The following is a 19,262-nucleotide window of genomic DNA, read 5'->3' as shown; positions in this document are numbered from 1 at the left end:
TCACCAAATCATTCGGCCTGCTGTGCACACTGTGACAGTAACATTAAGAACATAGAACACAGAAGACAATTAATCGTCACTAAACGAGGACCAATGATACATACGAAGTTACAGAGCCAAAACAAAAGTTTGACTAAGTTTGATATGGCCGATAGTAACACTCTCCCGTCAACGAAATATCTCGATCGTAAGTGGGTGTTCACATTACAGCTCACGCTATGAAAATTTCACTCGCGGTAACGACTGATACGTGAATGAGAAAGTGGGGGTGCGTGCTGAACTTCTTCAATAATTCACCTGTTTTTTTTACCATCGTTAAAGTCAGAATTACCATGAATTTTGTCAAACAATATAATTTGTGCCAAAAGTTGTAATTTCAACCAATCTAACAGTAAATAACCGTATGTGACACTATAATTTCGTTTTGAACGAAGTTTTGCTATATAAATGTTCAACTAATCGACCACCGTCATATCTAGACTTACCACAGCTCGAGTCCAACATGCACCGATCCTAGCACAGTGACGATGGGATTTAGCGGGATGTTGCTACTCATCAGAACGCTGCTTCTTGCAGTGTTCATTGTTGAGTTGGAAGGTAATGGCGAATCCTCCAATTTTTTCAAGTTGCTATGGTTGTATTCCCACTGATTTTGAGAGTCCACAACGTGGCCTCTTGACTTCTTTTACGGTCCTAAAATGTTCTGAACCTTTCCCCACGTCTTAGTTGGTATAATCAGACTTTATTTTGCTTGTTTAACAAGCCCTAACGTAAGTTAGTGGTGAACATAATGATATACCGCACGGTTTACTGTTTCTAGGTGCACGAGACTGTATGGATGTGTGGTATAACGGCTACCATGAGGGAGGAGTGTTTTACCTGGGCCAGACACGGGGACGGGGCTACTGTGAAGTACGAGGTAGGTGGGTAGGCTTCGCTGCGTACGACAGTTCTGGGCATCACTAGTACTGTATGGTCAGTTTATCTGTGGTGAAAATTGTTATCTTATTCCCGTAAACATTTCGATATGGAATTGAGGAGCACTTCGAAGAGTCACAACCTTCAACAATACATGCAATTTGGGAAGGTTTGTAATTGTGCACGATAACTCTGGCGCACATATGATATTTTTTCTACAGAGTTTTCCGTGGCTGTTGAGTCCAGTGGATCTGGGGACCCCGGCTTTGACCCATCCACGTCCACCTTCATCACTGTAGGACAGAACACCACTAACTACGCAGGTGACGCTAGTTATACAATAGTCTCCATGGCAAGAATCTTAGGTCTAAATACCAGATAACGCAAAATGTAGATCCGCTAGATGTTGGAGTACACTGTCTTACCTGGTTGACCTACTCAACGAAGTGCTAGCGCCTCAATAAGCATTTAAATGAATACAAAGATATGTTAAAAAGTGTGAAATGTTCAGCTCATGTATGTATCTTTATTGCTTTTAGACTACTTTTGATTGTGAATCAAACGACATTTCAGCCTATAAAGGCTGCTACTGTATATCTTTCAAAGACGTAATAAACCATTCATTCATTCATTCATACTTTTGAAAAGTGAGCTGTTTGTTATTATGACTGTTGGAATTCTAAATAAAGACATTAAGTAAGCGCAGTATGCTTGCATGTTGTACTTGTTTTTTGCGTGTCCTTTCTGTAGGCGCTGCACGATCTGGACTTCACATTTTCATCATTAACGAGCACACCGGTGACGTGCTCGATGTGAGGCGGTTCGACACCTCACTGGGCAGCGAACGGCAATCTGCTGTCAGCTTTCTGCACGGGATAAACGAAGTGAGGAACTACAACGTGAACATTCAAATTCAAACATGCTGGTTAGACTCTTGTTTCCAGGATCATGATTATTGGTCCGTTAAAGGCTTGTCAAGCAGGCACAGAGATTTCTAACTGCAAGTTAGGACATGATTCAAGACAAATTGGTTTTATAACATACTTCTTTGTCCCCTTTCTCCCTAGATTTGGCCGTTAGGTACAATGGCCATAAAGGCACATATTGTTCACACGATGAATGATAACGTGTTTCTCTCGGCAGGGCAGAGTTATAGCATTGGCCGCGCACGACACTGTCGGTAACTTACCCAACCTCACTAGCTATGGGTCAACTACGTCACCAGGTGAGAAAGTTAGTTTATTGATTTAGAAGCAAGACGTTGGAAAAGAGAGTCCATCAAGGGGTAGACTTGTTTTGTGGAGGAAGTACTTTCTTAAGCGAAATTCTTTCTTTATGAACGAAGTGTCTAGTAAACATGATACGGTAACAGACATATGCAATACACACAAACATAAGGAATATTCAATGCTAACCGTTGGTGTTGCTATGGTTGTTTATTTATAGCGTCTACAGATTCCTGGGCGATGATCACTCAGAAAGGGTCGCGTCCGGCCTGGTTCATGGAGGACACCCGGGCTGCTGGTCTGGGACCGACTCAAGTACAGGCCAACATTCCTGCAGGTAGGGCTGAGGGAATCATGTCCATTACAGAAAGAAGCTACTGTGTGGCAGTGCGTTCGGCTGAGCTACGGCTTGAATGGCATGATGCTTAAAGCCCATGATATGAAAGTATGTTCCATTAATGCATTATTGTGATACATACACGCGCGCGCGCGCGCGCACACACACACACACACACACACACACACACACACACACGCGCGCGCGCGCGCGCACACACACACACACACACACACATGCACAAACGAAGACAAATACACATACACTCTGAGTCAGACACATTAACCCAAACGCACACCGCGCGCGGGCGCACGCACGCACGCACGCACGCACACACACACAGTTCTTCATAGTTCCAGTCTAGCATAGTGTCTACATTCTGCAGTAGCAGGATAGTTAGGACTAATCATGTCTTCTTGTCCATGTTCTCCAAAGGCGGGTGGACGGTGGTGATGAATCGGTTTGATGGTTCCGTGGATTTTGCCTTGCAACTCTGGGATCAGTACGAACAAGGCTTCGGTGACCCGGCAGGGGAATACTGGCTAGGGCTGGCAACTCTGCATGAAATTACAACACAGGTTAGTACATATAGGTTTGTGTGTGTGTGCCTGCGTGTGCGTATGTGTGTGTGTGCGGCTCTGTGTATGCATGCGTGTGTGCGCGTGTGTGTGTGTGTGTGTGTGTGTGTGTGTGTGTGTGTGTGTGCGCGCGCGTGTATGCGTGTGTGCGCGCGTGTCTGCCTGTCTGCATTTGTGTTGTTATTGTGTCTTTCCGATGTTTCGTCACCAAACGCAATCGGGTTCTTCTTTTATAGAAAGACCACTATATGCGGTTAGAGTTGGAGGATTTTGACGGAACTAGCTCCTGGGCAGAATGGAGCTTCTTCCAAGTGGGCCCCGCATCTGATAACTACAGGTAAAAGTCTGTTCCGTTCAGCAACTAGCTCTGTAGGTTGGTATGCCGTATACGTACATGTAGTCATGTTTTAGGATCGCATCCTTGCTGCACCGCCACAATGCGGTAAGGAATAGTAAAGTAACACACATTCCGGCCCAGGTAGAGGAAGGTAACTTTTAGGTAATCGAAACGTCGGCCAGGTAACTTTCTTCTAGATTGAGCTGCAAGAACATATCTTCTCATCCGTTTGCGCATTACACAGTTATCCACAATGCCTATGTTTTATTTTGTTTCAGACTGCGTGTGGCGGGTTACAGCGGAACCGCCGGGGACGGACTGACTGGCGATGAGCTTTTCTACCGTTACATCGCACACCTCATGCCTTTCTCTACAGCGGACAGGGATAACGACCCCACACCCAACAACTGTGCTCAAAGGTAGGGAACCACAGAAAACCTCGTTGAGTCATAAAAGTCACATCGCACTGCACATGACGTACAACACTGCAAATAAATGGCGGTCAAGCAAGACATTAAGTAGTAAAAACAATATTGTAGGCTCCTTTTAAAAACTTTTTAGAAGATGTACTTGTAAAGAAATGTAACGTATATCGCTTTCAGTGACATTCCTACACTAGGTACACAGTAATTATATAATTAACGTTGCAATGTGTGTTAATTGTGTTTCTCCTTGACCGTCAAGGCCGTCATCTACATTGAGTCGAAAATTTAATTACAATAAACCTTCACTGACAATAAAAACCCTTCCCTGTAGGTGGGGCGGTGGATGGTGGTATACCGTTGGCTGCGGCCGAGCGTACCTAACCGGTAGTTATCTCACCGAGTGCTCCGACCAGGCCAACCCTGGCTACTCCTACACCGCCTGTCGCAGACTGGGAGTCAACTGGACATACTTCCGCGGCTCTGATATATCACTGAAGAAGGCTCTGATCATGGTGCGACCGACTGATGTAGGTAAGATATCGAAGTGTATTGCAATTTCATCCAGGAAAAACAGGCTAATGTAAAGTTGGCGGTCTAACAAGTCCTTTTTTCGGTTCGATAACAAGGCTGCACGGCGATGGGTCAAAACTAGAGTCGATGTCATTGCCATGACGGCGTTTGGATTTCGACCGCGATTTAGCTGTCGTTAACGACAACACTTACCTTACATCGCAACCGACCATAACACTGCAACCGACATCGCCATCTTTACATATCGCAGCAATCGAGTCTTTACATCGCAATCGAGTCCTTACATCACATTCAAGTCGCTACATCGCAACCGAGGCCTTGACACCGCAATCGAGTTCTTAAATCGCAATCGAGTTTTAAAACAGCAATCGAGTATCTAAAACAACAGTCGAGTTTTTAAAACAGCAACCGAACCTTAAAAAAGCGGTCGAGGATTAACTCCACGGGAGCCTAATTACACGTAGCACCTCGTTCACTTCACACCTTCTTAACACCTAATAGTTATAGGCCACCGGAGGGCGCAAATAATCGACTATAGTTAGGCACATCTCCGTTAATTGGACACATTAGCCTTTTTTTAATGTTATAATTTATGAACGCAAAGTAGAGTCAAACCTGGATTCCGCAACCACTCAAAGGACTTAAGTTATGAGGGGACAGGATGGGGTTAACTATATAAACATGGATGAACTTTTAAAATACGTACGTCGGAACTTAACCTGCGTCGGAACTGAAACTTCGTTGGAGCTCTACACTGCGTCGGGCTTTTAACCTGCGAGGATTAACTCCTTATTATCTCCATGAAAAATGGAGATATAGTTTTGGGTGTGTCTGTGTGTGTGTTTGTCTGTCTGTTTGTTTGTCTGTTTGTGTTTCCGCACTACTGTAGTCAGCATAACTAAGAAACCTCTTGATGGATTACAATATTTGGTATGTGGGCAGGTGCTGTGAAGCCAAAGTTCAAGGTCGATTTTGGGCCCCCTGGTATGTGACCTTGGTACTGCAGCAGAACTTCAATTTTTATATCTTTTGACCTGGACGTGCTGTGGTCTTGATTTTTAGGTGGCAGATAGCTTGTGATGTAATAAAGAAGTGGTGTAGGTTTGGGCCCCCTAGCAGCTTCCTCTGGAACTGCAGGGGCGTTTTTGTGAAAATCTTCTAAGGAGAATAACTGAACAAAGGAACAACGGATTTCCATGATATTTAGTATGCAGGTAGCTTAGATAGAGATATACACAATGAAGTTCAAATTATGCTAATTGGGACTTAATTTGCATAGCTAATGAGGAAAATCTATATTTGCAGTGTTTTCCATTATCAGACTCAAATACATGTAACGTATGTAGTTTATGGAAAGTGGATCATCAACAGATACCAGTTATGCAAATAAATTCCTAATTTGCATAATCAACGCAAAAAGACAATGATTCATCTAATTGGAAAATTATAGGCCTTTCAATATTGCAACATATGTTTAAGGTAGGTAAAGGTGTTTATGACCAAGCATATATTATGCAAATGTGTAAGTCATTTGCATGAATAGAATTGTTCATGGAGATATGAGGTCGTGGAACTCTTGTCTTAAACTGCGTAGAGGATTAACTCAACGGGGACCTCTTTCACACCTACATACAGAGATGTGTATTGATACCAATGATACAATGGGCGTGTCGTGTCTACTAGACTTCACAGGGTGACCTGACTTAGGTCACCTTGAATATCAACCTATCGGGCCGAGAGGGGGAAGGGCATTTGTATTTATACAACTTAAAACGACTAACCGTTGTCTATACCAAGCTTTGAAGTATGTTTGCCCGTATCTAGTTACTAAAGTGAGAATCAAGGAAATGCAGCAAGAGACTCATTCAATCAGAAATAGACCCTTAAATAAATACAAAGCACGTCAGATGACATACAAATCTTTGGAGCACATACATACACATACATACTGTATATTTCATAACCTCTGTAGGGATAAACAACGCATCACTTGTTTCCACGCATCAACAATAACTATACAAAACTGATTAAAGTCGTACTGATTTAATTTCTCTGTTCTTTGACTATTTAGGAAAACAAAGTTAAACGGACATACAACTGGGAGAAACTGGTAAGACAAAATAAGAAAACAGTTTATTTATTTATTTCATCTTGAGACTCCTGGGTAGCCAGAACAGCTACGATACCTGATTTCCATTGGGGCCCAGTACAATACGTGTTACAGTTTGGCAGTAGAACGGAAGCAGACAACATGCAATGTGTACAAATAAAATCTGGTGCGTCAAAATCAAAAATCCATAAATCAAAGTTTGATAGACCCATTTACGACCACATCAAATATATCATTTCTATGGACAACACATTTTGGGAAACTGTAGCAACTAGGAAGACAAGGACATTATGCAATTGAAAAGCAATGGAGTGAGCAAATTTTTGAAGGAAAAAACAACAAATTGTTGTGTCCTAATATACAAACACTTTGATGATAGAGTACATAAGAGTTGCGCCGGAGATTGCTTTATGAGGTACTTTTGGGCCTTTTCCATATTTCTGTTGTACATGTCCTTGTGTTTGTGCACCAATGTTCAGCAGTGATTGATTTATAATTTTTCTGAATGTTTGGCAAATCCTGTCATAAAGCTTCTGAACCCATTCATTGGAAAGCCTTGATGGGCACAGATTAGAGGAATTGGTGTGTCATATGAACATCAGACACTGGAAAATGATCTTGTGATTGGATTAATAAACAAAACTATTAGCTTGTAGTGAATTATGTGTTCCATTAGAATCTTCCACATAAAATACAGATCTGTCGCTTAATCTTATCTCATTACATTTAGACTTCAAGCTTCACATTTGTGTCATGCTAAAAGTGTAACTACATTACTGGCAGCACTCTTCTCAACTCCTTCAAAGGTCTGGATTAGATTTGGTAGTTGATAGACTTTCAATCTGCAGTTGGTCTCCTTTGGTTTTTAACTAAAGGCCTGATTATACCTTCTTGTGATTGGAACCTGTAAACAGGAGAATATAGCACTTCCCCCCTCCAACCTCTACTTGGAAAGTAGTCATGAGTTAGGTTCATGATCTCCCTTACAACCTCTGCTTGAAGAGTAGTCTTCTCAGGCTCACATCCCAACAGGAAATCCCTCAGCTTAGGTCCTTCATACCACTGACACTGCAAACACAAGCGTAAAATACATAAATGAATGAATGTGCTTTAAAAAAGGATTAATTTCTTATGAATCTAGAATCAGAAATCTTAATTTGCATGTTGATCAAGATACTACTCAGTTCCGTATCTGTATCTGTACAGCCAGTATAACCACTCGTAAGCGTAACACACCAGCTTCGCAGGTACATGCTGGGCATCAGCTATAGATACAGTACAGACAGATACATGTATACATGCATATAGGCAACCCCAGAAAAAAACAGAAGCAGGTGTTATTTGTAATAGACCACATCTTTATAAATACAAAATCAACCAAGTTGGTAAAAATTATTTACAGATGAACATATAAATGAACCATTTATAATCCAGGAATTGAGTAGTGCCCCTTCATGCAGACCCATGGGGTGTGATGTATGATGGGAATCATCCCTTAAGTACTGGTTCTTATGGGATAATTGCTGAAGTTCCAGGTCAATTTTTGGGCCAACGCAATAGAAGACTTAAGTTGTTAAAGGGTGGAAATTGATGAATAAATATTCACACAAACACTATAAACATTATTTTCAACATCAGACTAGATATCCTAAGAGCGCATTTTTGGAAGGGCCTTTTTTCAAGTCTTTTAAAGTAATATTATTGGGTATCAATGGGATGTTTGACTAAGATGAAAGTCTAATTTTGACCCAAAGCAAGTGCAAAAAACATTTACTAAGGCTATAATTTGACAAACAAGTATCCAGAAACACATTGAAAATGTAATTTTTAATTCAAGTCAAGTCGCCAAGTTGAAGTTTGTCCAAGGTTGTTCACGATATAACATGTAACACCTGGTTAGAGCTGTGTACCTAAACAAATTCTAGGTACAGGTACACAGTTTTAGGTACAGGTCTGGCCCTGAACTACTAATGTTCAAGTAATGGTTGATTAAAGGACAAAAACAACCGATAACAACATAATGTTTAATTCTGCTAGACACGGGCCTATTACATGGCATCTATTATGACCATCACCCTCACAAATAGTCAGCTATGACTCCAGTATTGAAATAAAGATGAAAATTTGACTCAGGCACATTTAAAGCTCAATCTGTGCTACAGTACAGTACACTTCAGTACACTGCCACGGTAATTCATGGTGATTCTATCGGTCAAAGTTGCCTTCCACTGATCTGTAATCCTCAGGCTTGACCTGATTTAGCACCGGTACAGCATGGCTACCAGGCAAAACTATAAATATACAATTCATTTCATTTTTGAGGGGATTTGAAGGTAAAGGAGCTTTTGTAGTGCTTGTAGTTCGTGGCTCAAACAATTTTTCAGTTTATTTGTTAGTTTGAACCTTTATTTATTCATGAAAAGCTCAAATAGGTCTGCAGACTGCAATTACAAAACACAATTATTCACAGGGTCATGATTTTGCCAACTGCAGGAATTTGAAGATTTACTGTTAGTACCTACAATACACTGGACAGACTGCTGACATCTGAGCTGCTGCTGCTGTCTCTGCCATGGCTCCTCTTCTTCTTCACATGTCCTACACACAAGAAATTCAACAATAATACAGAATTATACACATGTACACATGTATTCTTCATTCAGTTGTCAATCTATCAAGTTCACATTCAATACTGTACTGTACTCCTTAACAATTGTGGAACATGCTTTACGAAAGGTGCATTAACCCATTGATCTGAACAAACTGGTAAGTCTTGCGTGGATGGTGTGCTTCTAAATACAAACCATGCCTTCGGCAGTATTACCTGATGCTGTCAATATCCTCTCCAAGCCTGACAACGATGAACACTCTCCTTGTTGGTGGTTCACCCTGTTCAAAGACACATGGACACATTATCAAGGTCTCATTCATGAGTTTTTTCTCCCCATAGCTATAAAACATGTTTTACATATGGGCGCGTTCGTAATGAAGCTATAGGAAATGCACCAAGGTCATTCATTCTCTGTTGAGCACATGTACCCTACATCATGTAATAAAATTGGCAACAGTTTCACTACATACAATCTCTTTTTATAGCAATTACACACTGCACTTAGCTACTAGTACACCCCCCAAAAGGCACTTTCCAGCTGAAAGCGCACCACCGCATCCCCGACAATGCCCGGCTGTGGACGTCCGACATCGCCATGGCTGCCAAACTTTACCTGCTAATTTTTTCAGTTACAAACAAGCTTTTATCAGTTTGATGCTTGAGATCAGTTGGGGTGGCTAAAGGGGAATTTTCCCACCAATCTAAACACACGTTCATGCGCAGTCGTTAATATTTTGGGGTACAGATTCTTTTAGGGTACCCACTCGGAGTAATACAGGAATGAGACCTTAATGTCCGATGAGAAAGGGTGTACACCAACCATCTATCCTTGTGTCACTGTCCCCTTATGTCGTTTGGCTGGCAAAAAAAAATGTTATTTAGCAAAAGAACCAGAGAATCTGCACAGTTGACAGAAAGTTATTCATTAGAATGTGCAATTCGCTTGTACCTGCTGAGATGGGAAAAACCATTCATCAAAACAATAGAAGCCAAATACCCGTGTATTCTTGGAGGGGGGGAAAAATCATTAATTAGGACAATATAAACCAAAAACCGGTTACTGCTCAGAGGAAAAAAAACATTCAAAAGAATAATAGAAGCCAAACACATGTGTCTGCTATAGGAAAAAAAAAAATCCTTTATCAGCACATGCAGCCAAACACGTGTGTGAGGGTGTGTCTGCTCAGAGGAAAAAAATCATTCATCAGTAGAACAGAAATAAAATACCCATGTCTGCTAAGAGGGAAAGAATCATTCATCAGAATAATAGAAGCCAAACACCTGTATCTGCTGAGAGGGAAAAAATCATTTTATCAGAATACAAAAATGTAATAGAAGCCAAACACATGTATCTGCTGAGAGGGAAAAATCATTCATCAGAATAATAGAAGCCAAACACCTGTGTCTGCTGAGAGGGAAAAAGTCATTCATCAGAATAATAGAAGCCAAACACCTGTATCTGCTGAGAGGAAAAAAAAATGATTCATCAGAATAGTAGAAGCCAAACACCTGTGTCTACTAAGAGGAAAAAGTCATTCATCAGAATAGTAGAAGCCAAACACCTGTATCTGCTGAGAGGAAAAAAAAATGATTCATCAGAATAGTAGAAGCCAAACACCTGTGTCTACTAAGAGGAAAAAGTCATTCATCAGAATAATAGAAGCCAAACACCTGTATCTGCTGAGAGGAAAAAAAAATGATTCATCAGAATAGTAGAAGCCAAACACCTGTGTCTACTAAGAGGAAAAAATCATTCATCAGAATAATAGAAGCCAAACACCTGTATCTGCTAAGAGGAAAAAAAATCATTTTATCAGAATAATAGAAGCCAAACACATGTATCTGCTGAGAGGGAAAAAATCATTCATCAGAATAATAGAAGCCAAACACATGTATCTGCTGAGAGGGAAAAAAATCATTCATCAGAATAATAGAAGGCAAACACCTGTGTCTGCTAAGAGGAAAAAAAAACATTCATCAGAATAATAGAAGCCAAACACCTGTGTCTCCTGAGAGGGAAAAAAATCATCATCAGAATAATAGAAGCCAAACATCTGTGTCTGATAAGAGGGAAAAAATGAGTCATCAGAATAATAGAAGCCAAATACTTGTGTCTGCTAAGAAAAAAATAATAATCTATGAGTCTAAGAACAATAGATTAGACAAATACCTGCTAGCTGTATCTGCATGGAGGGAAAAAAATCATTTATCATTATATGCAGCCAAACATCTGTGTCTGCTCATCAGAGGAAAACATCATTCATCAGAATAGTAGAAGCCTGTACTAGTATTTGCTTGGAGGAATGAAATCATTCATCAGTAGAACAGAAAGCAAATACCTGTGTCCGTTCAAATGAAAAAATCATTCTTCAGAATAATAGAAGCCAAATACCTGTATCTGCTTGGAGGAATAAAATAATGTATCATTACATGCAGCCAAACATGTGTCTGCTCAGAGAAAAAAATCATTCATCAGTAGAACAGAAAGCAAATACCTGTGTGTGCTCAAAGAAATAAAATCATTCATCAGATTAATAGAAGCAAAATACCTGTATCTGCTTGGAGGAATAAAATGATTCATCATTACATGCAGCCAAATACCCAGGTCTGCCCAGAGGAAAATAAAATAAAAATAGATTAGCCAAATACCAATATCTGCTGGGAGGATAAAAAATCAATATTATTCTTACATGCAGCCAAACATACATGTATGTTTCCTTGGAGGAAAAAAATCATTCATCAGAACATAAAAAACTAAATACCTGTATGTGTCTGCTAAGACAGGAAAAAATCATTAATTACAACATTAGAAACAAAAATCATGTAACTGCTCAGAGTAAAAATCATTCATCAGAATAATAGAAGCCAAATACCTGTGTCTGCTCAGAGAAAAAAAAATCATTCATCAGAAGAATAGATATCAATACCTGTGTCTGCTCAGAGAAAATATTATTCGTCAGAAAATGCAGTCAAACACCTACGTCTGCTCAGGGGCTAACAAATCATTTATTCGATCATGCATCCAAACACCCAAGTAATCAGAACAGCCAGAGTGTAGTGAGTTTGAATAACTAAAAGTGATTAGAATGTGCTTGGAATGGCTAGAGTGACTTACAGGTGCTTAGAGTGGCTGGAATGACTTACAGGTGCTTAGAATGACTGGAGTGACAGGTGCTTAGAGTGACTGGTGTGGCTTACAGGTGCTTAGAGTGGCTAGTGCAGTGACTTACATGTGCTAAGAATGGCTGGAGTGACATGTGCTTAGAGTGGCTGGAGTGGAGTGACTTACAGGTGCTTAGAGTGGCTGGAGTGCAGTGCCTTACATGTGCTTAGAGTGGCTGGAGTGGCTTACAGGTGCTTTGAAAGGCTGGAGTGAAGTGACTTATAGATGCTTAGAGTTGCTGGAGTGGTGTTGTAAAGAAAATGGACATTTTCACTGAACTTTAACTTCACAGAACGGATGTGTGAAGAAATTATCAATAATAACAACAGATTTTCCATGATGATGATAAGTTCACAATACAGAGGTGACAGTGATAACAGGGAACATAGAGTTACAGTGAAAGAAACAAGAATTACAGTAGTTTGAAGTAAATCACAAATGATAAACAGTTTTCAGGAAATCATGAGAAAGGGGTTCATTGAGGGAAAAGTGTCACTTAACTTAAGGAATGCCAAGTTCTTGGGCCCAGTCTTGTGTCAGGAAAATGCTGAGTTGCTGCATTTGAGAATTTCCCATGTTGGTATCCCTTCTGTTGATAGGGAAGCTAGCAGTCTCTTCTCTTGGAGTGGCTCCACTGCTTTTCCTCTAGAATGCAATGTAAATGCTAGATAAATGTAAGGAAAAGGACAAATCTAAACTTCTAGACCAGATTGTAAAAGACACAGGATTAAGCTTACCCGCTGCAGACGCTATGGTATTGTGAACCATGTAACTTGTAGAAACCAGACAGAGAGAAGCAAGGGGCCAGCCTCTGGTCTAGTAACATAGGAAGGTAGACAATTTTGTTTATTTCTTTAGCTTCTATTCCTATCATGTTCCACTAAGGAATAATGGCATGTTATCATGCAGAAAAGCTCTTCATTTCCAAAATGTATACATATGTTTAAAGTAATCTCCTTTCATTACATTTGTTGTACTTTAAGTATGACAACGAAAATCCCATCTTCTCATGGCCAGTCTCAGTTCTGCCCAGGTCTGAAAAATATTCTGTCATTTTTCCTCACATCTGGCACTGATATGATAGACTCCTTTCCAAACTATGGCACCATTTTGAATCTGCTCTTGCGAGAGCACAATTTGGCGCAAGTGCACATGATTTCACACGGGAGCAGAAAGCAAATACTTGTGTCTGCTCAAAGAAAAAAATGATTCATTAGAATAATAGAAGCCAAATGCCTGTATCTGCTTGGAGGAATAAAATTATTTATCATTACATGCTGCCAAACACCTGTGTCTGCTAAGAGAAAAAAACTCATTCATCAGAATAATAGAAGCCAAACACCTGTGTCTGCTGAGAGGGAAAATATCATTCATCAGAATAATAGATTAGGCAACGTATCTGCTTGGAGGATAAAAAAATCAATATCATCATTACATGTAGCCAAACATATGTTTCTGCTTGGAGGAAAAAAATATTGTTCATCAGAAGAACAATAGAAACTAAATACCTGTGTCTGGTAAGATGGGAAAAATTATCTATTAGAACATTAGAAACCAAAAACCTGCAACTCCTCAGAGTAAAAACATCATTCATCAGAATAATAGAAGCCAAACACCTGTGTCTGCTTGGAGGAAAGATCATTTGTCATAACATGCATACAAACACCTACGTCTGCTCAGGGGCTAACAAATCATTTATTCGATCATGCATCCAAACACCCAAGTAATCAGAACAGCCAGAGTGTAGTGAGTTTGAATAGCTAAAGTGCTTAGAATGGCCAGACTACATAGGATGATACAAGTGAGTAAGAGGTGCTAAGATTGGCCTGGGTGCAGTCAGAGGTGCTTAGAATGGCTGAGCACATTGAGGTACAAGTGCTTGGAATGGCTAGAGTGACTTACAGGTGCTTAGAGTGACTGGTGTGGCTTACAGGTGCTTAGAGTGATTGGAGCGACTTACAGGTGCTTAGAATGGCTGGAGTGACTTACAGGTGCTTAGAGTGGCTGGAGTGCAGTGACTTACAGGTGTAAAAAGAGTAGGGGCATGCCCTGGTGTGCGATGGTCCAAATCCTTCTGTCTGGAGTTGGTGATTCACTACAAATCACCCAGATGGAGGCCTGGCGAAACCCCGTCTCGTATCAGCCATACGTTTATTAACACCATTCACCCGGACGGGCTCCCTTGGAAATCAGTTACATAGTAACTGAAGGGACCACCCTAAAGATTAATGATGCTTAAAGTGATTGGATTGCAGTGACTTACAAGTGCTTAGAGTGGCTGAGGGACTTACATGTGCTTAGAGTGGCTGTATCGATTTACAGGTGCTTACAATGGTTGGAGTGACTTACAGGTGCTTACAATGGCTGGAGTGACTTACAGGTGCTTAGAGTGGCTGATGTGATTTACATGTGCTTAGACTGCTGGAGTGTAGGGACTTACAGGTGCTTAGAATGGCTCGAGTGCAGTGAATTGGAAGTGCTCAGTATAGTAAGAGTGCAGTTACTGTAATTCACTTTATCTTCACGGTAGCAAAATTTCAGGGTGTAAGGAAAATGGACATTTTCACTGAACTATACTTCACAGAACGGACGTGTGAAGGAATAATAAATAATCACAACAGGTTTTCCATAATGATTATAAGTTCACAATACAGAGGTGACAATAATAACAGTGAACATAAAGTAACAGTGAAAGAAACAAAAATTACAGTAGTTTTATGTTAATTACAAATGATAAAAAGTCCTGAGAAAGGGGTTCATTGAGGGAAAAGTGTCACTTAACTTAAGGAATGCCAAGTTCTTGGGCCCAGTCTTGTGTCAGGAAAATGCTGAGTTGCTGCATTTGAGAATTTCCCATGTTGGTATCCCTTCTGTTGATAGGGAAGCTAGCAGTCTCTTCTCTTGGAGTGGCTCCACTGCTTTTCCTCTAGAATGCAATGTAAATGCTAGATAAATGTAAGGAAAAGGACAAATCTAAACTTCTAAACCAGATTGTAAAAGACACAGGATTAAGCTTACCCGCTGCAGACGCTATGGTATTATGAACCATGTAACTTGTAGAAACCAGACAGAGAGAAGCAAGGGGCCAGCCTCTGGTCTAGTAACGTAGGAAGGTAGACAATTTTGTTTATTTCTTTAGCTTCTATTCCTATCATGTTCCACTAAGGAATAATAGCATGTTATCATGCAGAAAAGCTCCTCATTTCCAAAATGTATACATTTGTATATATTAGTTATCTCCTTCACCCAAATTTCATTACATACTGTTGCAGCTGCTACTACAGGTGTGTCAAGTCGTCCATCCCCATCACCGGAGATGATGTCCGCCTGGTGGATTTGGACAATAACTGCAGGGCCGCGCTGCAGGCTGCCTCTCCTCTCTGTATCTATAGTAAAACAAGATGGGTTGGCAAATATTGAATCTTTGAGACATCTGGAAAATATGAGGAAAACATTCCATACATGTGATATCACCGTCATATGTGCCGTTAGTTTAAGCATCAGCGCCAATGCTTGCCTGTGTTAGTACCAGTACCCCAAGCCCAGGGACAGAGGGACCCCTCCACCCACAAATGCTTGCCTGTGTTAGTACCTTAACCCCAAGCCCAGGGACTGAGGGACCCCTCCACCAATGCTTGCCTGTATTAGTACCTACCCCAAGCCCAGGGACAGAGGGACCCCTCCACCAATGCTTGCCTGTGTTAGTACTACCTACCCCAAGCCCAGGGACAGAGGGACCCCTCCACCAATGCTTGCCTGTGTCAGTACCTACCCCAAGGTGAAGCCCAGGGACTGAGGGACCCCTCCACCAATGCTTGCCTGTGTCAGTACCTACCCCAAGGTGAAGCCCAGGGACTGAGGGACCCCTCCACCAATGCTTGCCTGTGTCAGTACCTACCCCAAGCCCAGGGACTGAGGGACCCCTCCACTGATGCTTGTCTGTGTTAGTTGTGAGTGGCTGGAATTATTTCTTCTGCTAAGTAGAAATTCCTCTACTTATGCTACCGGCAAATATGCGGGAACACTAACCGTGTTCGAGACAGACTGACCAAACATTTAAACAGGAAACTTATGGGCCTGGCATGGGGGCTACAAAGTCATAAAATCCAGTGGGGTGATGTTGGAATTTAACTTACTAGTAGTAGTCGGCTGTCCCTTTGTGGGTAGAAGTAACATTTCAGGATGTTTCATTTCTAGTAAACATTGATATAAAAGTAAAACAGTCCCTTTATAGCAACATAGGAAGGGTGATGGATTGAAGTATTATATTTGCTGTCAAATGTGGTTTTTCTAGTTTGTCTGCTGAACAGAAACACAACACAATGGGTGGTCATGTCAGTGGGTGTGAAAACTCCCTAACTGCAGATGCCAGGTTTCCTTTTGTTTTGGTAAGGTTTATGACTCTGACACTTGACACAAGCGTTGACTTGTTTGGCTGTTGTCTGTATTTTCCCTACAAAATTTCTCATCAACAACAGGGCATTAACCTTACATTAACCAAAGGTTCACATCAAAGATTACAAACAAAAAACAAGTGGCTGTGAACAAAATTACTCAGAATATACAACAACAACAGAATAGAGAGATGCTCATTTCTCTGTTGTCTTGTCAAGATCCCCCACAGCCTCTACTAGTTTAGAACAAGGAGGAAGATTACTTTACCCGCCTTTTTTTCAACATGGCCAGGAGGTTTCAGAGAATAGTATCTGAAGAGCCATGACATACATTTCTTTATTGATTCTCATTTCCTTCAGATATCTTTTCAACGCAGGGTATTTACAAGCTGAGCCATCGACTTGTTAGATAAAAACTAATAGCATTAGTATATATGTAGCTGATATAGTAGATGGGACTATTATTTTGGCGCAACACAACAACCTCAAAATATGGGGTTTTATCATACAACTGAATGCGGTTTCTGATGTATTTTGAAATATCAGTTTTGTACATACCTGTAAACAGCTGTCACAGAAGCCTGGCTGTGAGTCTAGAACATTCCAACCTTTCCGTTTCACCCCCACAAATTATCTGGAGATAAGGCACACATGGCGCTTGTGACCTGTACAAGACAGGAGATGTAAAGTTACACATTCAGGTTCTCACTAAACAAAAACTTCAAGGTTTGGAACAGGTTTTATATCCGCCTAAGATAATGCATGCTGTCTGTGTGATGTGAGGTCTAACGGACAAAATATATATATCTCTTTGTTTGTCTGTTTTATGACCTACTAGTATGCAAGGCAGCAGTTGTATCATCAGTACTATCTATTCAAAAATCCTTGCTCAAGTTGGTCTAATTTTCGTCTCATATATATGATGCGTCATGGCGCCGCGGCGACTTTACCAGGCTCCGCGGATCGCTGGGAAAATAGTAGAAATCGGCCAAATAGAGTGAAAAGTATGCCAAGGGTACTCCGTACGGGTGGTACTCCGTTATACTGGGAAGCTCCGTGGGTCGCCTATTGAGCTTCCCTTGGCATACTTTTCACTCTATTTGCCGATTTCTACTATTTTCCTAGCGATCCGCGGAGCCTGGTAGAGGCTAGCGGCGACTGTTGGAGGGCTTTTTTAGTCTTGCAGTCTTATACATTAGCAGTAAAAAAAGCCCTCCAATAGTCGCCGCGGCTATCATGGCGCCATGTTTCTTTGACTTGAATAACAGTTCACAGTTACAGTTAGTTCAGTTAGGGAGGCAGTTAGTTACCCCTCAGCGATACCCCTCCGATCCTGGGGTTGTTAGAGGGTATCACAAAGAAAGAAAGAAAGTTACGAGCAAAACATAAACATAAACTTACCGTCAGATAGGAGCTGTGGCGATACAACGTGCATTCCCTGTCGCGTCGGTTCCTAACATGCCCTGACATGTGCTTGTGTGCATGTTTGTGTGACGAACGGTTTTCACACCTCGCGCCAGTGGACATGAAAGGTCGGGGGTCACCCTCGTTCCCAGGACTCCACGTAACCAGGGAGCTGGAGTAACCTCAGTTTAGCTTCAGATATTAGACATATGGTGTGAATAGAGTATATTGAGTCTTCATGTGGGATCTTGACGACGCTTTAACAGTAAATTCACCATGATGGAAACATTTAACTATGGTAATAAAAATCTGTGAGAGTTTCGAGAACGAGTTCATCGGATTGTTCCATTGTATTCATGGGGAGTCTATCAAAACTAATCAGCAAAGAACCTGATCCGGACGCTAAAGTTGTTGTCTTGTAACATTTTGGCACTTTCCAAACAGAAGTTAATGGCGGAAGATTGTTACCTTCTTGTCATGTACCCCAAGGGGGGCTGCGGACGCAAAATGGGGCATATGAAAAAAGGTATATAATCTTCCCCACCAACATCTGCTTGGAAAGTAAGTTTTTGGCTATTTGCCCTGCTTTCGAGACCTAACGTAGCGCAAGGTACCACTCCAGTTATGGTGCGCTACCAATTGTGGTCCACTTTGGGTCTTGCGATGTGTATTTTGCTGAAGGTAGTTTTCATGAGCAATAAAGGACGTCATAAATATGATCCTTAGTCATGCCTCTCCTTATACAAAGCAATGAATTAGGTTTACGTCCAGCGACAAAACAGAATAAACTCCTGAACCTGTAACAGCAAGTTGCCAAGAAGCGTCGCGGTGGCGCAGTCCTGGGTTCAAATCCGGGGTCCCCTGATTTGTCTCGTTGACGTTGTGCCCTTGGGAAAGGCACTTTACACGACTTTCCCCACTTTACACGACTTTCCCCACTCAGATGAAAATTAGTACCCTAAGTTAAGCCCGAACATAGCCGAACATGGCCTCCCGACTCTCTCTCGACCATGGTTAGAGTGATTCGGGGGCTAGGTGGGCTGGTGTTCGGCTGAGTCGGCTGGCATTCGGCTGAGTCGGCTGGTGTTCGGCTGCGCCAGCCGAATGTTTTGAAAATTTCAAAACATTCGGCTCTGCAGATGGACGGAGGGTCTGGAATGGGTTGGCTGGTGTTCGGCACGGTCGGCTAGTGTTCGGCTGGTCACGGTTCGGGAGTACTTCAGCAGTA

General features: G+C 41.4%; 2 protein-coding genes across 9 annotated transcripts; one reads left to right on the top strand and one right to left on the bottom strand.

Moving 5' to 3' along the window:
* The first annotated feature begins 2,384 nt into the window (after nt 1–2,384).
* On the top strand, nt 2,385–6,437 carry LOC136448739 (angiopoietin-related protein 6-like). The gene is made up of 6 exons (XM_066448418.1): nt 2,385–2,481; nt 2,917–3,059; nt 3,296–3,396; nt 3,675–3,815; nt 4,153–4,352; nt 6,424–6,437. The coding sequence occupies exons 1-6, from the start codon at nt 2,385–2,387 to the stop codon at nt 6,435–6,437; spliced, it is 696 nt and encodes a 231-aa protein (XP_066304515.1).
* Nucleotides 6,438–6,463: 26 nt separating this feature from the next.
* Nucleotides 6,464–18,257, bottom strand: LOC136443808 (uncharacterized). Of its 8 annotated transcripts, none has more exons than XR_010757206.1 (8): nt 18,032–18,257; nt 17,189–17,295; nt 15,501–15,622; nt 14,260–15,162; nt 9,894–9,931; nt 9,287–9,351; nt 8,981–9,060; nt 6,464–7,530 (listed from the first exon to the last, which is right to left on the bottom strand). XR_010757206.1 is itself a non-coding variant. In XM_066441211.1 (8 exons), the coding sequence occupies exons 5-8, from the start codon at nt 9,894–9,896 to the stop codon at nt 7,503–7,505; spliced, it is 228 nt and encodes a 75-aa protein (XP_066297308.1). In that variant the 5' UTR covers nt 9,897–9,931; nt 14,260–15,162; nt 15,501–15,622; nt 17,189–17,295; nt 18,032–18,239; the 3' UTR covers nt 6,464–7,502. The 8 variants fall into 8 exon arrangements, 6 of the variants coding, with proteins under 6 accessions (XP_066297308.1, XP_066297274.1, XP_066297294.1 ...); XR_010757205.1 differs by having other exon boundaries at nt 8,990–9,060; nt 18,032–18,245; XM_066441211.1 differs by having other exon boundaries at nt 8,985–9,060; nt 9,838–9,931; nt 18,032–18,239.
* Between the last annotated feature and the right edge of the window lie 1,005 nt (nt 18,258–19,262).

This window comes from Branchiostoma lanceolatum, chromosome 1 (genome assembly GCF_035083965.1).
Source record: "Branchiostoma lanceolatum isolate klBraLanc5 chromosome 1, klBraLanc5.hap2, whole genome shotgun sequence".
NCBI lineage: Eukaryota > Metazoa > Chordata > Leptocardii > Amphioxiformes > Branchiostomatidae > Branchiostoma > Branchiostoma lanceolatum.
This window is presented reverse-complemented; position numbering and strand designations above follow the sequence as displayed.